At 61.1% G+C, this 13,873-nt stretch overlaps 1 protein-coding gene across 1 annotated transcript in view; it reads left to right on the top strand.

The window, feature by feature from the left end:
- Positions 1-13,873, top strand: part of SPTBN4 (spectrin beta, non-erythrocytic 4) — a 72,849-nt gene that overhangs the window by 44,475 nt on the left and 14,501 nt on the right. Inside the window, exons 19-25 of the mRNA XM_063182016.1 lie at positions 4,533-4,799; positions 6,544-6,768; positions 8,414-8,503; positions 9,111-9,389; positions 10,767-10,897; positions 11,030-11,234; positions 12,980-13,602. Coding sequence (XP_063038086.1) covers positions 4,533-4,799; positions 6,544-6,768; positions 8,414-8,503; positions 9,111-9,389; positions 10,767-10,897; positions 11,030-11,234; positions 12,980-13,602 — 1,820 coding nt within the window. The remainder of the gene's footprint in view (positions 1-4,532; positions 4,800-6,543; positions 6,769-8,413; positions 8,504-9,110; positions 9,390-10,766; positions 10,898-11,029; positions 11,235-12,979; positions 13,603-13,873) is intronic.

The following is a 13,873-nucleotide window of genomic DNA, read 5'->3' as shown; positions in this document are numbered from 1 at the left end:
GTGTGTCACCCACACCCGTGTGTCACCTCCTCGTGTCCCCCCGTGTGTCACCTCCTCGTGTCACTCCCCGCCATGTGTCACCTCCTCGTGTCATCCCCCCGTGTGTGTCACTCCCACTCGTGTCACCCCCCCCCCCCGTGTGTGTCACCCCCACTCGTGTGTCTTCCAAGTGTCCCCAACCTGTGTCACCCCCCCCCCCGTGTCCCTCGTGTGTGTCACTCCCACGCGTGTCACCCCCCCCCCGTGTGTGTCACCCCCCACTCGTGTGTCCTCCAAGTGTCCCAACCCGTGACCTGTGTCACCTCCCCCGTGTGTCACCCCCCGCCCCCCCGTGTGTGTCACCCCCACTCGTGTCACTCCCGCCGAGTGTCCCCAAGCCCTGTCACCCCCTCCTGTGTGTCCCCTCCTCGTGTCACCTGCCCCATGTCACCCCCAGTGGTGTCCCCTGTGTGTCACTCCCCTGTGTCCCCTCCCCGTGTCACCTCCCCTGTGCCATCCCCGTGTGTCCCCCACCTGTGTCACTCCCCTGTGTCACCCCCCCCGTGTCACCTCCCCTGTGCCATCCCCTGTGTGTCACCCCCCATGTCCCCTCCTCGTGTCACCTGCTCTGTGTCACCTCCCCCTTGTCACGTCCCCCCCGTGTGTCACCTCCCGCCGTGTCACCTCCCTGTGGTGTCCCCAACCCGTGTCACCCCCACCGTGGTGTCCCCTGTGTGTCACCCACCTGTGTCACCTGCTGTGTGTCACTCCTCTGTGCCATCCCCCCGTGTGTCCCCAACCTGTGTCACCCCCCTGTGGTGTCCCTGTGTGTCACCCACCTGTCACCCCCACCTGTGTCACCTGCTGTGTGTCACCCCCCTGTGCCATCCTCCGTGTGTCACCCACCTGTGTCACCCACCTGTGTCACCCACCTGTGTCACCTGCTTCGTGTCACCCCCCTGTGCCATCCCCCGTGTGTCCCCAACCTGTGTCACCCCACCGTGGTGTCCCCTGTGTGTCACCCCCCTGTGTCACCCCCTGTGTCACCTGCTGTGTGTCACTCCTCTGTGCCATCCCCCCGTGGGTCCCCAACCTGTGTCACCCCCCCGTGTGTGTCCCCTGTGTGTCACCCACCTGTGTCACCCCCCCGTGTCACCCACCTGTGTCACCTGCTGTGTGTCACTCCTCTGTGCCATCCCCCGTGTGTCCCCAACCTGTGTCACCCCCTGTGTGTCACCCCCACTCGTGTCACCTGCCCCGTGTCACCCCCCCTGTGCCATCCCCGTGTGTCCCCACCACCCCGTGTCACCTCCCGTGGTGTCCCCTGTGTGTCACCCCCTGTGTCACTCCCTCCTTGTCACCTCCCTGTGCCATCCTCCGTGTGTCACCCACCCGTGTCACCCCCCCCGTGTCACCCCCCTGTGTCACCTGCTTCGTGTCACCCCCCTGTGCCATCCCCACTGTGGTGTCCCAACCTGTGTCACCCCCCGTGGTGTCCCCTGTGTGTCACCCACCCGTGTCACCCCCTGTGTGTCACCCCCACTCGTGTCACCTGCCCCGTGTCACCCCCCTGTGCCATCCCCCGTGTGTCCCCACCCCCGTGTCACCTCCCATGTGTCCCCCCCCTGTGTGTCACCCCCACTCGTGTCACCCCCCCCGTGCTGTCCCCTCCCATCCCCCCCGTGTGGCCGCCCTGAAACGTCCCCAGGGTCCCCTCAGTGTCCCCCCACCACCCCAACCCCCCGTGATCACTTTTGGGGTCCCACCTTGACCCCATAACCCCCATGAGAACATGAGGAGCTGCCCAACATCTCCCATGGTCAATTTTGGGGTCCCACCTCACCCCAAACCCCCATGAGAAGATGAGGAGCTGCCCAACATCTCCCATGATCAATTTTGGGGTCCCACCTCACCCCAAACCCCACCCCAGAACGTGAGGAGCTCCCCCAACGTCTCCCATGATCAATTTTGGGGTCCCACCTTGCTCCCCACCACCCAACCCCTCGTGGTCAATGTTGGGGACCCACCTTGCTCCAAACCCCACCCCAACCCTTCATGATCAAGTTTGGGGTCCCACCTCACCCCAAACCCCACCCCAGAACGTGAGGAGCTCCCACAACATCTCCCATGGTCAATTTTGGGGTCCCACCTTGATTCCAAAACCCTCCCTTGACCCCAAAACCCCCATGAGAAGATGAGGAGCTGCCCCAACATCTCCCCAACTCCTCGTGGTGGATTTTGGGGTCCCACCTCACCCCAAACCCCCATGAGAAGATGAGGAGCTCTCCCAACGTCTCCCATGATGAATTTTGGGGTCCCACCTCACCCCAAACCCCACCCCAGAACGTGAGGAGCTGCCCCAGCATCTCCCCTGATCAGTTTTGGGGTCCCACCTTGATTCCAAAACCCTCCCTTGACCCCGTAACCCCCATGAGAAGATGAGAGCTGCCCCAACATCTCCCAACTCCTCGTGGTCAATTTTGGGGTCCCACCTTGCTCCCCACCACCCCACCCCCTGTGATGAATTTTGGGGTGCCACCTCACCCCAAACCCCACCCCAGAACGTGAGGAGCTCTCCCAACGTCTCCCATGATCGTTTTGGGGTCCCACCTTGCTCCAAACCCCACCCCAACACCTCGTGGTCAATTCTGGGGTCCCACCTTGGCCCCCAACCACCCCAGAATGTGAGGAGCTCCCCCAACCTCTCCCCAGCCCCTCGAGATCAATGTTGGGGTCCCACCTCACCCCAAGCCACCTCCAGGAGGGGAGGAGCTGCCCCAACATCTCCCCAACCATTTGTGATGAATTTGGGGTCCCACCTTGCTCCCCACCACCTCAACCCCTGGAGATCGTTTTGGGGTCTCTCCGTGCTCACCCCATCCCCACCTCCAGGAGGGCGAGGAGCTCTCCCAACATCTCCCAACCCCTCATGATGAATTTTGGAGTCCCACCTCACCCCAACCCCACCCCAGAAGTTGAGGAACTGCCCCAACATCTCCCAACCATTTGTGATGAATTTTGGGGTCCCACCTTGCCCTAAACCCCACCCGAGAAGATGTGGAGCAGCTCCAACATCTCCCAACCCCTCGAGATCAGTTTTGGGGTCCCACCTTGGCCCCAAACCACCCCAGAATGTGAGGAGCTCCCCAACGTCTCCCCAGCCCCTCAAGATGAATTTTGAGGTCCCACCTTGCTCCTAAACCCCATCTTGACCCCAAACCCCATCCCAGGAAGGAGAGGATTTACCCAAACATCTCCCCAACCATTGGTGATGAATTTTGGGGTCCCACCTCACCCCAACCCCACCCTAGAACATGAGGAGCTCCCCAACATCTCCCCAACCCCTCTTGATGAATTTTGGGGTCCCACCTTGCCCCAAACCCCTCCCCGAAGGTGAGGAACTGCCCCAACATCTCCCCAACACCTCGAGATCAATGTTGGGGTCCCACCTTGGCCCCTAAACCACCCCAGAATGTGAGGAGCTCTCCAACATCTCCCCAACCATTTGTGATGAATTTTGGGGTCCCACCTCCCCCCAAACCCCATCCCAGGAAGGAGAGGATTTACCCAAACATCTCCCCAACCATTTGTGATGAATTTTGGGGTCCCACCTTGCTCCCCACCACCTCAACCCTCGAGATCAATGTTGGGGTCTCACCTCACCCCAAGCCCACCTTTAGGAAGGCGAGGAGCTGCCCCAACATCTCCCCAAACATTTGTGATGAATTTTGGGGTCCCACCTCACCCAAACCCCACCATAGAACATGAAGAGCTCCTCCAGCATCTCCCCAACCCCTCAAGATCAATTTTGGGGTCCCACCTCACCCCAACCCCACCCCAGAAGTTGAGGAGCTGCCCCAACATCTTCCCAACCATTTGTGATCAATTTTGGGTCCCACATCACCCAGAAGTTGAGGAGCTCTCCCAACATCTCCCCAACCACTTGTGATGAATTTTGGGGTCCCACCTTGCTCCCCACCACCTCAACCCTCGAGATCAGTTTTGGGGTCCCCCCTTGCTCACCCCAACCCATCCCCAGAAGTTGAGCAGCTGCCCAACATCTCCCCAACCCCTCAAGATCAATTTGGAGTCCCACCTCACCCCAAACCCCACCATAGAACATGAAGAGCTCCTCCAGCATCTCCCCAGCCCCTCGAGATCAATGTTGGGGTCCCACCTCACCCCAAGCCCACCTCCAGGAGGGCGAGGAGCTCTCCCAACATCTCCCCAACCATTTGTGGTGAATTTTGGGGTCCCACCTTGCTCCCCACCACCCCAACCCCTGGAGATCAGTTTTGGGGTCCCACCTCACCCATCCCCACCTCCAGAAAGGCGAGGAGCTCTCCCAACATCTCCCCAACCATTTGTGATGAATTTTGGGGTCCCACCTTGCTCCCCACCACCTCAACCCTGGAGATCAGTTTTGGGGTCCCCCCTTGCTCACCCCATGCCCATCTCCAGGAGGGCGAGGAGCTCCCCCAACCTCTCCCCAACCCCCGGAGATCGGTTTTGGGGTCCCCCCGTGCTCACCCCATGCCCGTCTCCACCTGCAGGAGGGCGAGGAGCTGGTGCAGGCCAAGCCGGAGCTGAGCGGGGCCGTGCGGCGGCAGCTGGAGGAGCTGCGGCGCTGCTGGCAGGAGCTGGAGAGCTCCAGCCAGGCGCGGAGCCGGCGCTTGGCCGAGGCGGCGGCCGCAGAGCGCCTGGCGCGGAGCTTCGCCGACGTGGAGGCGCGGCTGGGCCGGCTCGAGGAGCAGCTCGAGAGCGTCGGCGGCGGCGGCTCCGACCTGCGCAGCGTCAGCCGGCAGCTCCACCGGCTGCAGGTGCGTGGGGACAGACGGACAGCAGGGATGGGGACAGATGGACATGGGGACAAATGGACATGGCCACCTCCGACCTGCGCAGCGTCAGCCGGCAGCTCCACCGGCTGCAGGTGGGCAGGGACAGACGGACAGCAGGGATGGGACAGACGGACAGCAGGGATGGGGACAGACGGACAGCAGGGATGGGGACAGATGGACATGGGGACAGAGGGACAGCAGGGATGGGGACAGATGGGATGGGGACAGCAGGGATGGGACAGAGGGACATGGGCAGCTCCGACCTGCGCAGCGTCAGCCGGCAGCTCCACCGGCTGCAGGTGCGTGGGGACAGATGGACAGCAGGGATGGGGACAGATGGGATGAGGACAGATGGACATGGGGACAGTTGGACATGGGGACAGCAGGGATGGGGACAGTTGGACATGGGGACAGATGGACATGGGGACAGATGGACATGGGGACGGATGGACGTGGGGACAGCAGGGATGGGGACAGCTGGACATGGGGACAGCAGGACATGGGGACAGATGGACATGGGGACAGATGGACATGGGGACAGATGGACGTGGGACAGCAGGGATGGGACAGATGGACATGGGGACAGTTGGACATGGGGACAGTTGGACTTGGGGACAGATGGACATGGGGACGGATGGACATGGGGACAGCAGGGATGGGGACAGATGGACATGGGGGGATACCAGACCCTGGGGGGACACCGGGCCTTGGGTGGATTTTGGGTGGTGTTGGGACACCAGGCTATGGAGGGACACCAGGTTATGGTGGGCACCACATTATGACGAACACCATGGTTTTGGGGGTGATGCCAGATTATGGTGGACACCAAGTTATAGAGGACAGCACTTCATGGAGGGGTGACACTAGATCATGGTGGACACCAGATTGTGGGGGTGACACCACATTATGGGGGGTGACATCATATGGTGGACACCACATTGTGGTGGACACCACATTATGGAGGGGTGACACCAAGGTATGGTGGACACCCCATTAGGAGGAACACCATGTTATGGGGGTGACACCACGTTATGGAGGCTGACATCAGGTTATGGTGGGCACCACATTATGAGGGACACCAAATTATGGGGGTGACACCAGGTTATGGTGGACACCAAGTTATGGGAGGTGCCACCAGGTTATGGTGGACACCACATTACGAGGGACACCACGTTATGGAGGCTGACATCAGGTTATGGTGGACACCAAATTATGGGAGGTGACACCAAGTTATGGTGGACACCACATTATGGGGGGTGACACCAGGTTATGATGGACACCACATTATGAGGGACACCACATTTTGGGGGATGACACCAGATTATGGTGGACACCAGATTGTGGTGGACACCAAATTATGGGGGGTGCCGCCGTGTCATTGGGGGTGACACCAGGTTATGGTGGACACCACATTATGGGGGTGACACCATGTTATGGAGGCTGACATCAGGTTATGGTGGACACCACATTACGAGGGACACCACGTTATGGAGGCTGACATCAGGTTATGGTGGACACCAGATTGTGGTGGACACCACATTATGGGAGGTGCCACCATCTTATGGTGGGCACCAAGTTCTAGGGGGTGCCGCCAGCTTATGGTGCACACCAAATTACGAGGCCACCACACTTTGGGGCCGGGACGTTTTTTGGGAGGAGCTCTGGGCGCCGTCGGTCCCACCCCGGCCCCGGTGGCCTCCACGCGCGGTGTCCCCGTGTCGCGCAGGCCATGGAGTCGCAGGTGGAGCAGTGGTCGCAGGAGGTGGGCGAGCTGCAGGCGCAGGCGGCGGCGCTGCCGGCGCAGGCGGCCGGGCGCGAGGCCGTGGGCGAGCGGCAGAGCGCGGTGGGGACGCGCATCGTGCGCCTCATCGAGCCCCTCAAGGAGCGCCGCAGGATCCTGCTGGCCTCCAAGGAGGTCCACCAGGTCAGCCACGAGCTGGAGGACGAGGTGGTGAGTATGGTGGGGTGGGGCGGGGTGGAGGTGGAGGTGGAGGTGAATGGGGTGGAGGTGGAGATGGGGGTGGAGATGATGGAGATGGGATGGAGATGAGATGGAGATAGGATGGAGATGGAGATGATGGAGATGGGATGGAGATGGAGAAGGAGATGGGTTAGTTTTAGGTGAATGGGGTGGAGATGGAGATGGAGATGGACATGAATGGGGATCGAGATGGAGATGGGATGGAGTTAGGATGAAGATGGAGATGGATGGGGATGGAGATGGGATGGAGATAGAGATAATGGAGATGGGGGTTAAGATGGGGAAGGAGACTGGATGTAGATGGGATGGGGTTTGAGATGAAGGGGGTGGAGATGGAGTTGGGATGGAGATGAAGATGGGATGGGGATGGAGGTGGGATTGAAGATGGAGAAGAAGATTGGACGGAGATGGGATGGAGTTGGAATGAAGATGGAAATGGATGGGGATGGAGATGGAATGGAGATGGAATGGAGATGGAATGGAGATGGGATGGAGATGGAATGGAGATGGGATGGAGTTTTAGGTGAATGGGATGGAGATGGGATGCAGATGGGAGTGAAGATGGAGAAGGAGGTGGGATGAGATGGGATGAACTTTTAGGTGGATGGGGTGGAGATGGAAATGGAAATGGAGATGGGATGGAGATGGAGATGAGATGAAGATGGATGGGGATGGAGATGGGATGGAGATGGAGATGATGGAGAAGGGGGTGAAGATGGAGAAGGAGATTGGATGGAGTTTGAGATGAATGGGGTGGAGATGGAGATGGGATGGAGATGGAATGAAGATGAAGATGGATGGAGATGGAGATGGGATGGAGATGAAGATGAGATAGAGATAGAGATAGAGATAGAGATGAGATAGAGATAGAGATAGAGATAGAGATAGAGATAGAGATAGAGATAGAGATAGAGATAGAGATAGAGATAGAGATAGAGATAGAGATGGGATGGAGATGATGGAGATGAAGAAGACATGAAGATGGAGAAGGAGATGAGATGGAGATGGGATGAAGATGAAGATGGATGGGGGTGGAGATGGGATGGAGATGGAGATGAGGATAGAGATGGGATGGGGATGAAGATGGGGTGAAGATGGAGAAGGAGATGGGATGGAGATGAAGATGGATTGGGATGGAGATAATGGAGATGAAGATGGGGTGAAGATGGAGGAGATTGGATGGAGATGGGTGGAGTTCGAGATGAATGGGGGGGAGATGGAGATGGGATGGAGATGAAGATGGAGATGGAGATGGAGATGGAGATGGAGATGGAGATGGGATGGAGATGAAGATGAATGGGGATGGAGATGGGATGGAGATGAAGATGGGATGGAGATGGAGATGGAGATGGAGATGGAGATGATGGAGATGAAGGAGACATGAAGATGGAGGAGATTGGATGGAGATGGGATGGAGTTCAAGATGAATGGGGGGAGATGGAGATGGGATGGAGATGAAGATGGATGGGGGTGGAGATGGGATGGAGATGATGGAGATGGAGATGGGTTGAAGATGAGATGAATATGGGGACGGGACGGAGGTGAACACGGAAATGGGGATGGGGTGGGGTGGGATGTGGGACAGCGATGACACCGAGCTCCACCCCTGTCCCAGATGTGGGTCCAGGACCGCCTGCCCTTGGCCATGCTCAAGGACCTCGGCACCAACCTCCAGACCGTCCAGCAGTTCATCAAGAAGAACCAGGTCAGCGCCCGCGCGGCGTCTGGGGTCGTGGTGGGACCCCAAAATCCACCACGAGATGTTGGGGAGGTGTTGGGTCAGCTCCTCACCCTCTGGGGAGAGGTTTGGGGGCCAAGGTGGGACCCCAAAATTTGCCACAAGGGGTTGGGGTGGTGGGGAGATGTTGGGGCAGCTCCTCACCTTCTGGGGAGGGGTTTGGGGGCAAGGTGGGACCCCAAAATTCACCATGAGGGGTTGGAGGGGTGGGGAGCAAGGTGGGACCCCAAAACTGATCATGGGGAGATGTTGGGGCAGCTCCTCACATTTTTGGGTGGAGTTTGGGGGCCAAGGTGGGACCCCAAAATTCACCACGAGGGGTTGTGGTGGTGAGGAACAAGGTGGGACCCCAAAACTGATCATGGGGAGATGTTGGGGCAGCTCCTCACCTTCTGGGGAGGGGTTTGGGGCCCAAGGTGGGACCCCAAAACTGATCATGGGGAGATGTTGGGGCAGCTCCTCACATTTTTGGGTGGAGTTTGGGAGACCAAGGTGGGACCTTGCACCGTCCTGGTGCTCCTGGAGCGGGAGGGTCCCACCCCACGCTGAGCCCTCCGTCCCACGGCACCCTCAGAACCTGCGCCGGGAGATCCAGGTGCACCGGCCGCGCGTGGACGAGGTGCTGGAGCGCGCGGCCGCCGTGGCGTCCATCAAGAGCCCCGAGGCCGAGGGCGTGCGGGCGCTGCTGGAGCGGCTGGGCGCGCTCTGGGCCGAGCTGCAGGAGCAGACGGAGCGGCGGCAGCAGGCGCTGGACGCCTCCTTCCAGCTGGAGCAGTACTACTTCGACGTGGCCGAGGTGGAGTCGTGGCTGGGCGAGCAGGAGCTGCTGCTGATGAACGAGGAGAAGGGAAAGGTGGCGCTCGGGGCGGGCGGCGGCGGCGGTTGGGTCAGCGTGGTTGGTTGGGTTGGGTGAACGGGATGGGTTGGGTAAACTGGATGGGTTGGGGTGGTTGGGTTGGGTTGGTTTAATTGGGTGGTTGGGTTGTGTTGGTTGGGTTGGGTTGGGTTTGGTTGGTTGGGTTGTGTTGGTTGGGTTGGTTGGGTTTGGTTGGGTTGGTTTAATTGGGTGGTTGGGTTTGGTTGGGTTGGTTGGGTTGGGTTGGGTTGGATTGGTTGGGTGAATTTGATGGGTTGGTTGGGTTGGTTTAATTGGGTGAGTTTGATGGCTTGGGTTGGTTGGGTTGGCTTGGTTTAATGGGGTGAATTGGGTGGTTGGGTTGGATTGGTTGGGTTGGGTTGTGTTGGTAGGGTTGGGTTGATTGGGTTGGATTGGGTTGGGTTGGTTGGGTTGGGTTGGTTTAATTGGGTGGTTGGGTTGGTTGGGTTGGGTTGGTTTAATTGGGTGGTTGGGTTGGATTGGGTTGGGTTGGTTGGGTGAGTTTGATGGGTTTGGTTGGGTTGGGTTGGTTTAATTGGGTGGTTGGGTTGGTTGGGTTGGGTTGGGGTTGGTTTGGTTGGGTTGGATTGGGTTGGATTGGTTGGGTTGGGTTGGTTTAATTGGGTGGTTGGGTTGTGTTGATTGGGTTGGGTTGGGTTGATTGGGTTGGGTTGGATTGGTTGGGTTGGGTTGGTTGGGTTGAGTTGGGTTGTTTTGGTTGTGTTGGTTTGGTTGGGTTGGTTTGGTTGAGTTGGTTGGTTGGGTTGGTTGGGTTGGTTTGGTCGGGTTGGTTGCACCGGTTGAGTTGGTTGGGTTGGGTTGGGTTGGTTGGGTTGGGTTGGGTTGGTTTGGTTGGGTTGGGTTGGGTTGGGTTGGTTGGGTTGGGTTGGTTGGGTTGGGTTGGTTGGGTTGGGTTGGGTGGGTTGGGTTGGTTGGGTTGGGTTGGGTTGGGTTGGTTGGGTTGGGTTGGTTGGGTTGGGTTGGTTTGGTTGGGTTGGCTTGGTTGGTTGGTTGGTTTGGTTGGTTGGTTGGGTTGGGTTGGTTGGTTGGGTTGGTTGGGTTGGTTGGGTTGGGTTGGTTGGGTTGGTTGGGTTGGGTTGAGTGCCTTGCTTGGTTGGGTTGGTTGGGTTGGGTTGGTTGGGTTGGGTTGGTTGGGTTGAGTTGGGTTGGGTTGGTTGGGTTGGTTGGGTTGGGTTGGGTTGGGTTGGGTTGGTTGGGTTGGTTTGATTGGGTTGGGTTGGGTTGGTTGGGTTGGTTGGGTTGGGTTGGTTGGTTGGCTTGGTTGCACCGGTTGAGTTGTGTCCCACCAATCGCTGCTGCCAACCCCCAACCCCACCATCCCCCCGCCCGCAGGACGAGCAGAGCACCCTGCAGCTCCTCAAGAAGCATCTCCTCACCGAGCAAACCATCGAGAACTACGAGGAGACCATCGCCCAGCTCTCCCGCCAGTGCCGCGCCCTCCTCGAGCTCGGCCACCCCCAGAGGTCCGCCCGCGCCCCGCCCGCGCCCCGCCCGCGCCCCGCCCACGCCCCGCCCGCGCCCCGCCCGCGCCCCGCCCACCCCGGGCGCCCCCGGGCACCCAGCGGGGCTGACGGCGCCGTGGTGTCCTTGCGCAGCGAACAGGTCAGCAGGCGGCAGTCGCAGGTTGACCGGCTGTACGTGTCTCTGAAGGACCTGGTGGAGGAGCGCAAGGTCAAGCTGGAGCAGCAGTACTGGCTCTACCAGCTCAACCGCGAGGTGGACGAGCTGGAGCACTGGATCGCCGAGAAGGAGGTGGTGGCCGGCTCGCCCGAGCTGGGGCAGGACTTCGAGCACGTCACGGTGAGGGCGGCACGGGGCTGGTGGGCGCGGCCGCGGCCAGGGTGGGGTGGCTTCGGTGCCGTGGGTGAGGTGGGGTGGAGAAGTTGGTGGTGGAGAAGTTGGTGGGGTGGAGAAGTTGGTGGTGGCTCGTGGTGCTGTCGTGAGGGGTCTGGGGGCCTTTGCTGAGCTCTGGCAGGGGCCCTGGCATCTTCCTGGTGGTCCTGGCACCATCCTAGAGGTCCTGACCATCTCCTCTGTCCCCTGGTGGTCCTGGCACCCTTCTGGTGGTCCTGGCACCATCCTAGTGGTCCTGGCACCATCCTGGTGGTCCTGGCACCATCCTAGTGGTCCTGGCACCATCCTGGTGGTCCTGGCACCATCCTGGTGGTCCTGGCACCTTTCTGGTGGTCCTGGCACCATCCTGGTGGTCCTGGCCATCCCCTCTGCCCCTGGATGAGGGTCCTGGCAGATTCCTGGGGTCCTGGCACCATCCTGGTCCTGGCCACCCCCTCCATTCCCTGGCTGGGGGTCCTGCCACCATCCCTACCCCATCCTGGTGGTCCTGGCACCTTCCTGGTGGTCCTGGCCCCACCCTGGTGGTCCTGTCCATCTCCTCTGCCCCTGTCTGGAGGTCCTACTCCACCCCACCCCACCCTGGTGGTCCTGGTACCATCCCCACCCCACCCTGGTGGTCCTGGCACCATCCTGGCCCCATCCTGGTGGTCCTGGCCATCTCCTCCATCTCCTGTCTGGAGGTCCTTCCCCCATCCCCACCCCACCCTGGTGGTCCTGGCACCATCCTGGCCCTATCCTGGTGGTCCTGGCCATCTCCTCCATCCCCTGTCTGGAGGTCCTACCCCCACCCCACCCTGGTGGTCCTGGCACCACCCTGGTGGTCCTGGCACCATCCTGGCCCTATCCTGGTGGTCCTGGCCACCTCCTCCATCCCGTGTCTGGAGGTCCCACCCCAGCCCACCCCACCCTGGTGGTCCTGGCACCATCCTGGTCCTGGCCATCTCCTCCATCCCCTGTCTGGAGGTCCTACCCCCAGCCCACCCCACCCCACCCTGGTGGTCCTGGTGCCATCCCCACCCCATCCTGGTGGTCCTGGCACCTTCCTGGCCCCACCCTGGTGGTCCTGTCCATTCCCTCTGCCCCTGTCTGGAGGTCCTACCCCACCCCACCCCACCCCACCCCACCCCACCCTGGTGGTCCTGGCACCATCCTGGTCCTGGCCATCTCCTCTGTCCCGTGTCTGGAGGTCCTACCCCCAGCCCACCCCACCCCACCCTGGTGGTCCTGGCCCCACCCTGGTGGTCCTGGTACCATCCCCACCCCACCCTGGTGGTCCTGGCACTACCCTGGCCCTATCCTGGTGGTCCTGTCCATCTCCTCCATCCCCTGTCTGGAGGTCCTACTCCACCCCACCCCACCCTGGTGGTCCTGGCACCATCCTGGCCCCACCCTGGTGGTCCTGTCCATTCCCTCTGTCCCCTGTCTGGAGGTCCTACCCCCACCCCACCCCACCCTGGTGGTCCTGGTGCCATCCCCACCCCATCCTGGTGGTCCTGGCACCACCCTGGTGGTCCTGGCACCATCCTGGCACCACCCTGGTGGTCCTGGCACCATCCTGGCCCTATCCTGGTGGTCCTGGCCACCTCCTCCATCCCATGTCTGGAGGTCCCACCCCACCCCACCCCACCCCACCCTGGTGGTCCCAGGCCGTGCCCGCCCCTGACCCCGCGCCCGCCCCGGGGCCGCCTCAGCTGCTGCAGGAGAAGTTCCTGGAGTTCGCCAGCGAGACGGGCAGCGTGGGCCAGGAGCGCATCGCCGCCGTCAACCAGATGGTGGACGAGCTCATCGACTACGGCCACGCGGACGCCGCCACCATCGCCGAGTGGAAGGACGGCGTCAACGAGGCCTGGGCCGACCTGCTGGAGCTGATGGAGACGCGCGCGCAGATGCTGGCGGCGTCGCACGAGCTGCACAAGTTCTTCAACGACTGCAAGGAGCTGCTGGCGCAGATCGAGGAGAAGCGGCGGCGGCTGCCGGAGCTGGCGGCGCGCGAGGGCCGGGGCTCGGCCGGCGCCCTGCAGCGGGCGCTGGGCGCCTTCGAGCACGACGTGGAGGTGCTGGTGACGCAGGTGCGGCGGCTGCAGGAGGGCGCGGCGCAGCTGCGCACGCTCTACGCCGGCGACAACGCCGAGGCCATCGCGGGCCGCGAGCAGGAGGTGCTGCGCGCCTGGAAGGAGCTGCTGGCGGCGTGCGAGGAGTGCCGGCTGCACGTGGCCAGCGTGGCCGACAAGATCCGCTTCGTGGGCACCGCCCGGGACCTGCTGGCCTGGATGGACGGCGTGCTCCACCAGATGGGCGCCGGCGAGAAGCCCAGGTAGGGGTGGGCAAGGGTGGCGCTTCAGGAGGTTCTGGGTCCTGGTCCATCTGAGGGTCCGTGTGCTGTTCCATGACCCAGGGATCAAGTCTTGGCCCACCAAAGATCATGTCCTGCTCCATCTGAGGGTCCATGTTCTGTTCCACCAAGGACCCAAGGAACATGCCCTGGTCCGTCTGAGGGTCCATCACAGACCCAAGGAGCATGTCCTGGTCTCTCATGGTGCCACCATCCCATGTCCTGCTCCACCTGAGGGTTCATGTCCTCGTCT

Source organism: Melospiza melodia, unplaced genomic scaffold (genome assembly GCF_035770615.1).
Source record: "Melospiza melodia melodia isolate bMelMel2 unplaced genomic scaffold, bMelMel2.pri scaffold_140, whole genome shotgun sequence".
NCBI lineage: Eukaryota > Metazoa > Chordata > Aves > Passeriformes > Passerellidae > Melospiza > Melospiza melodia.
The sequence above is the reverse complement of the archived record's forward strand: the minus strand, read 5'-3'. Positions and strand labels throughout refer to the sequence as shown.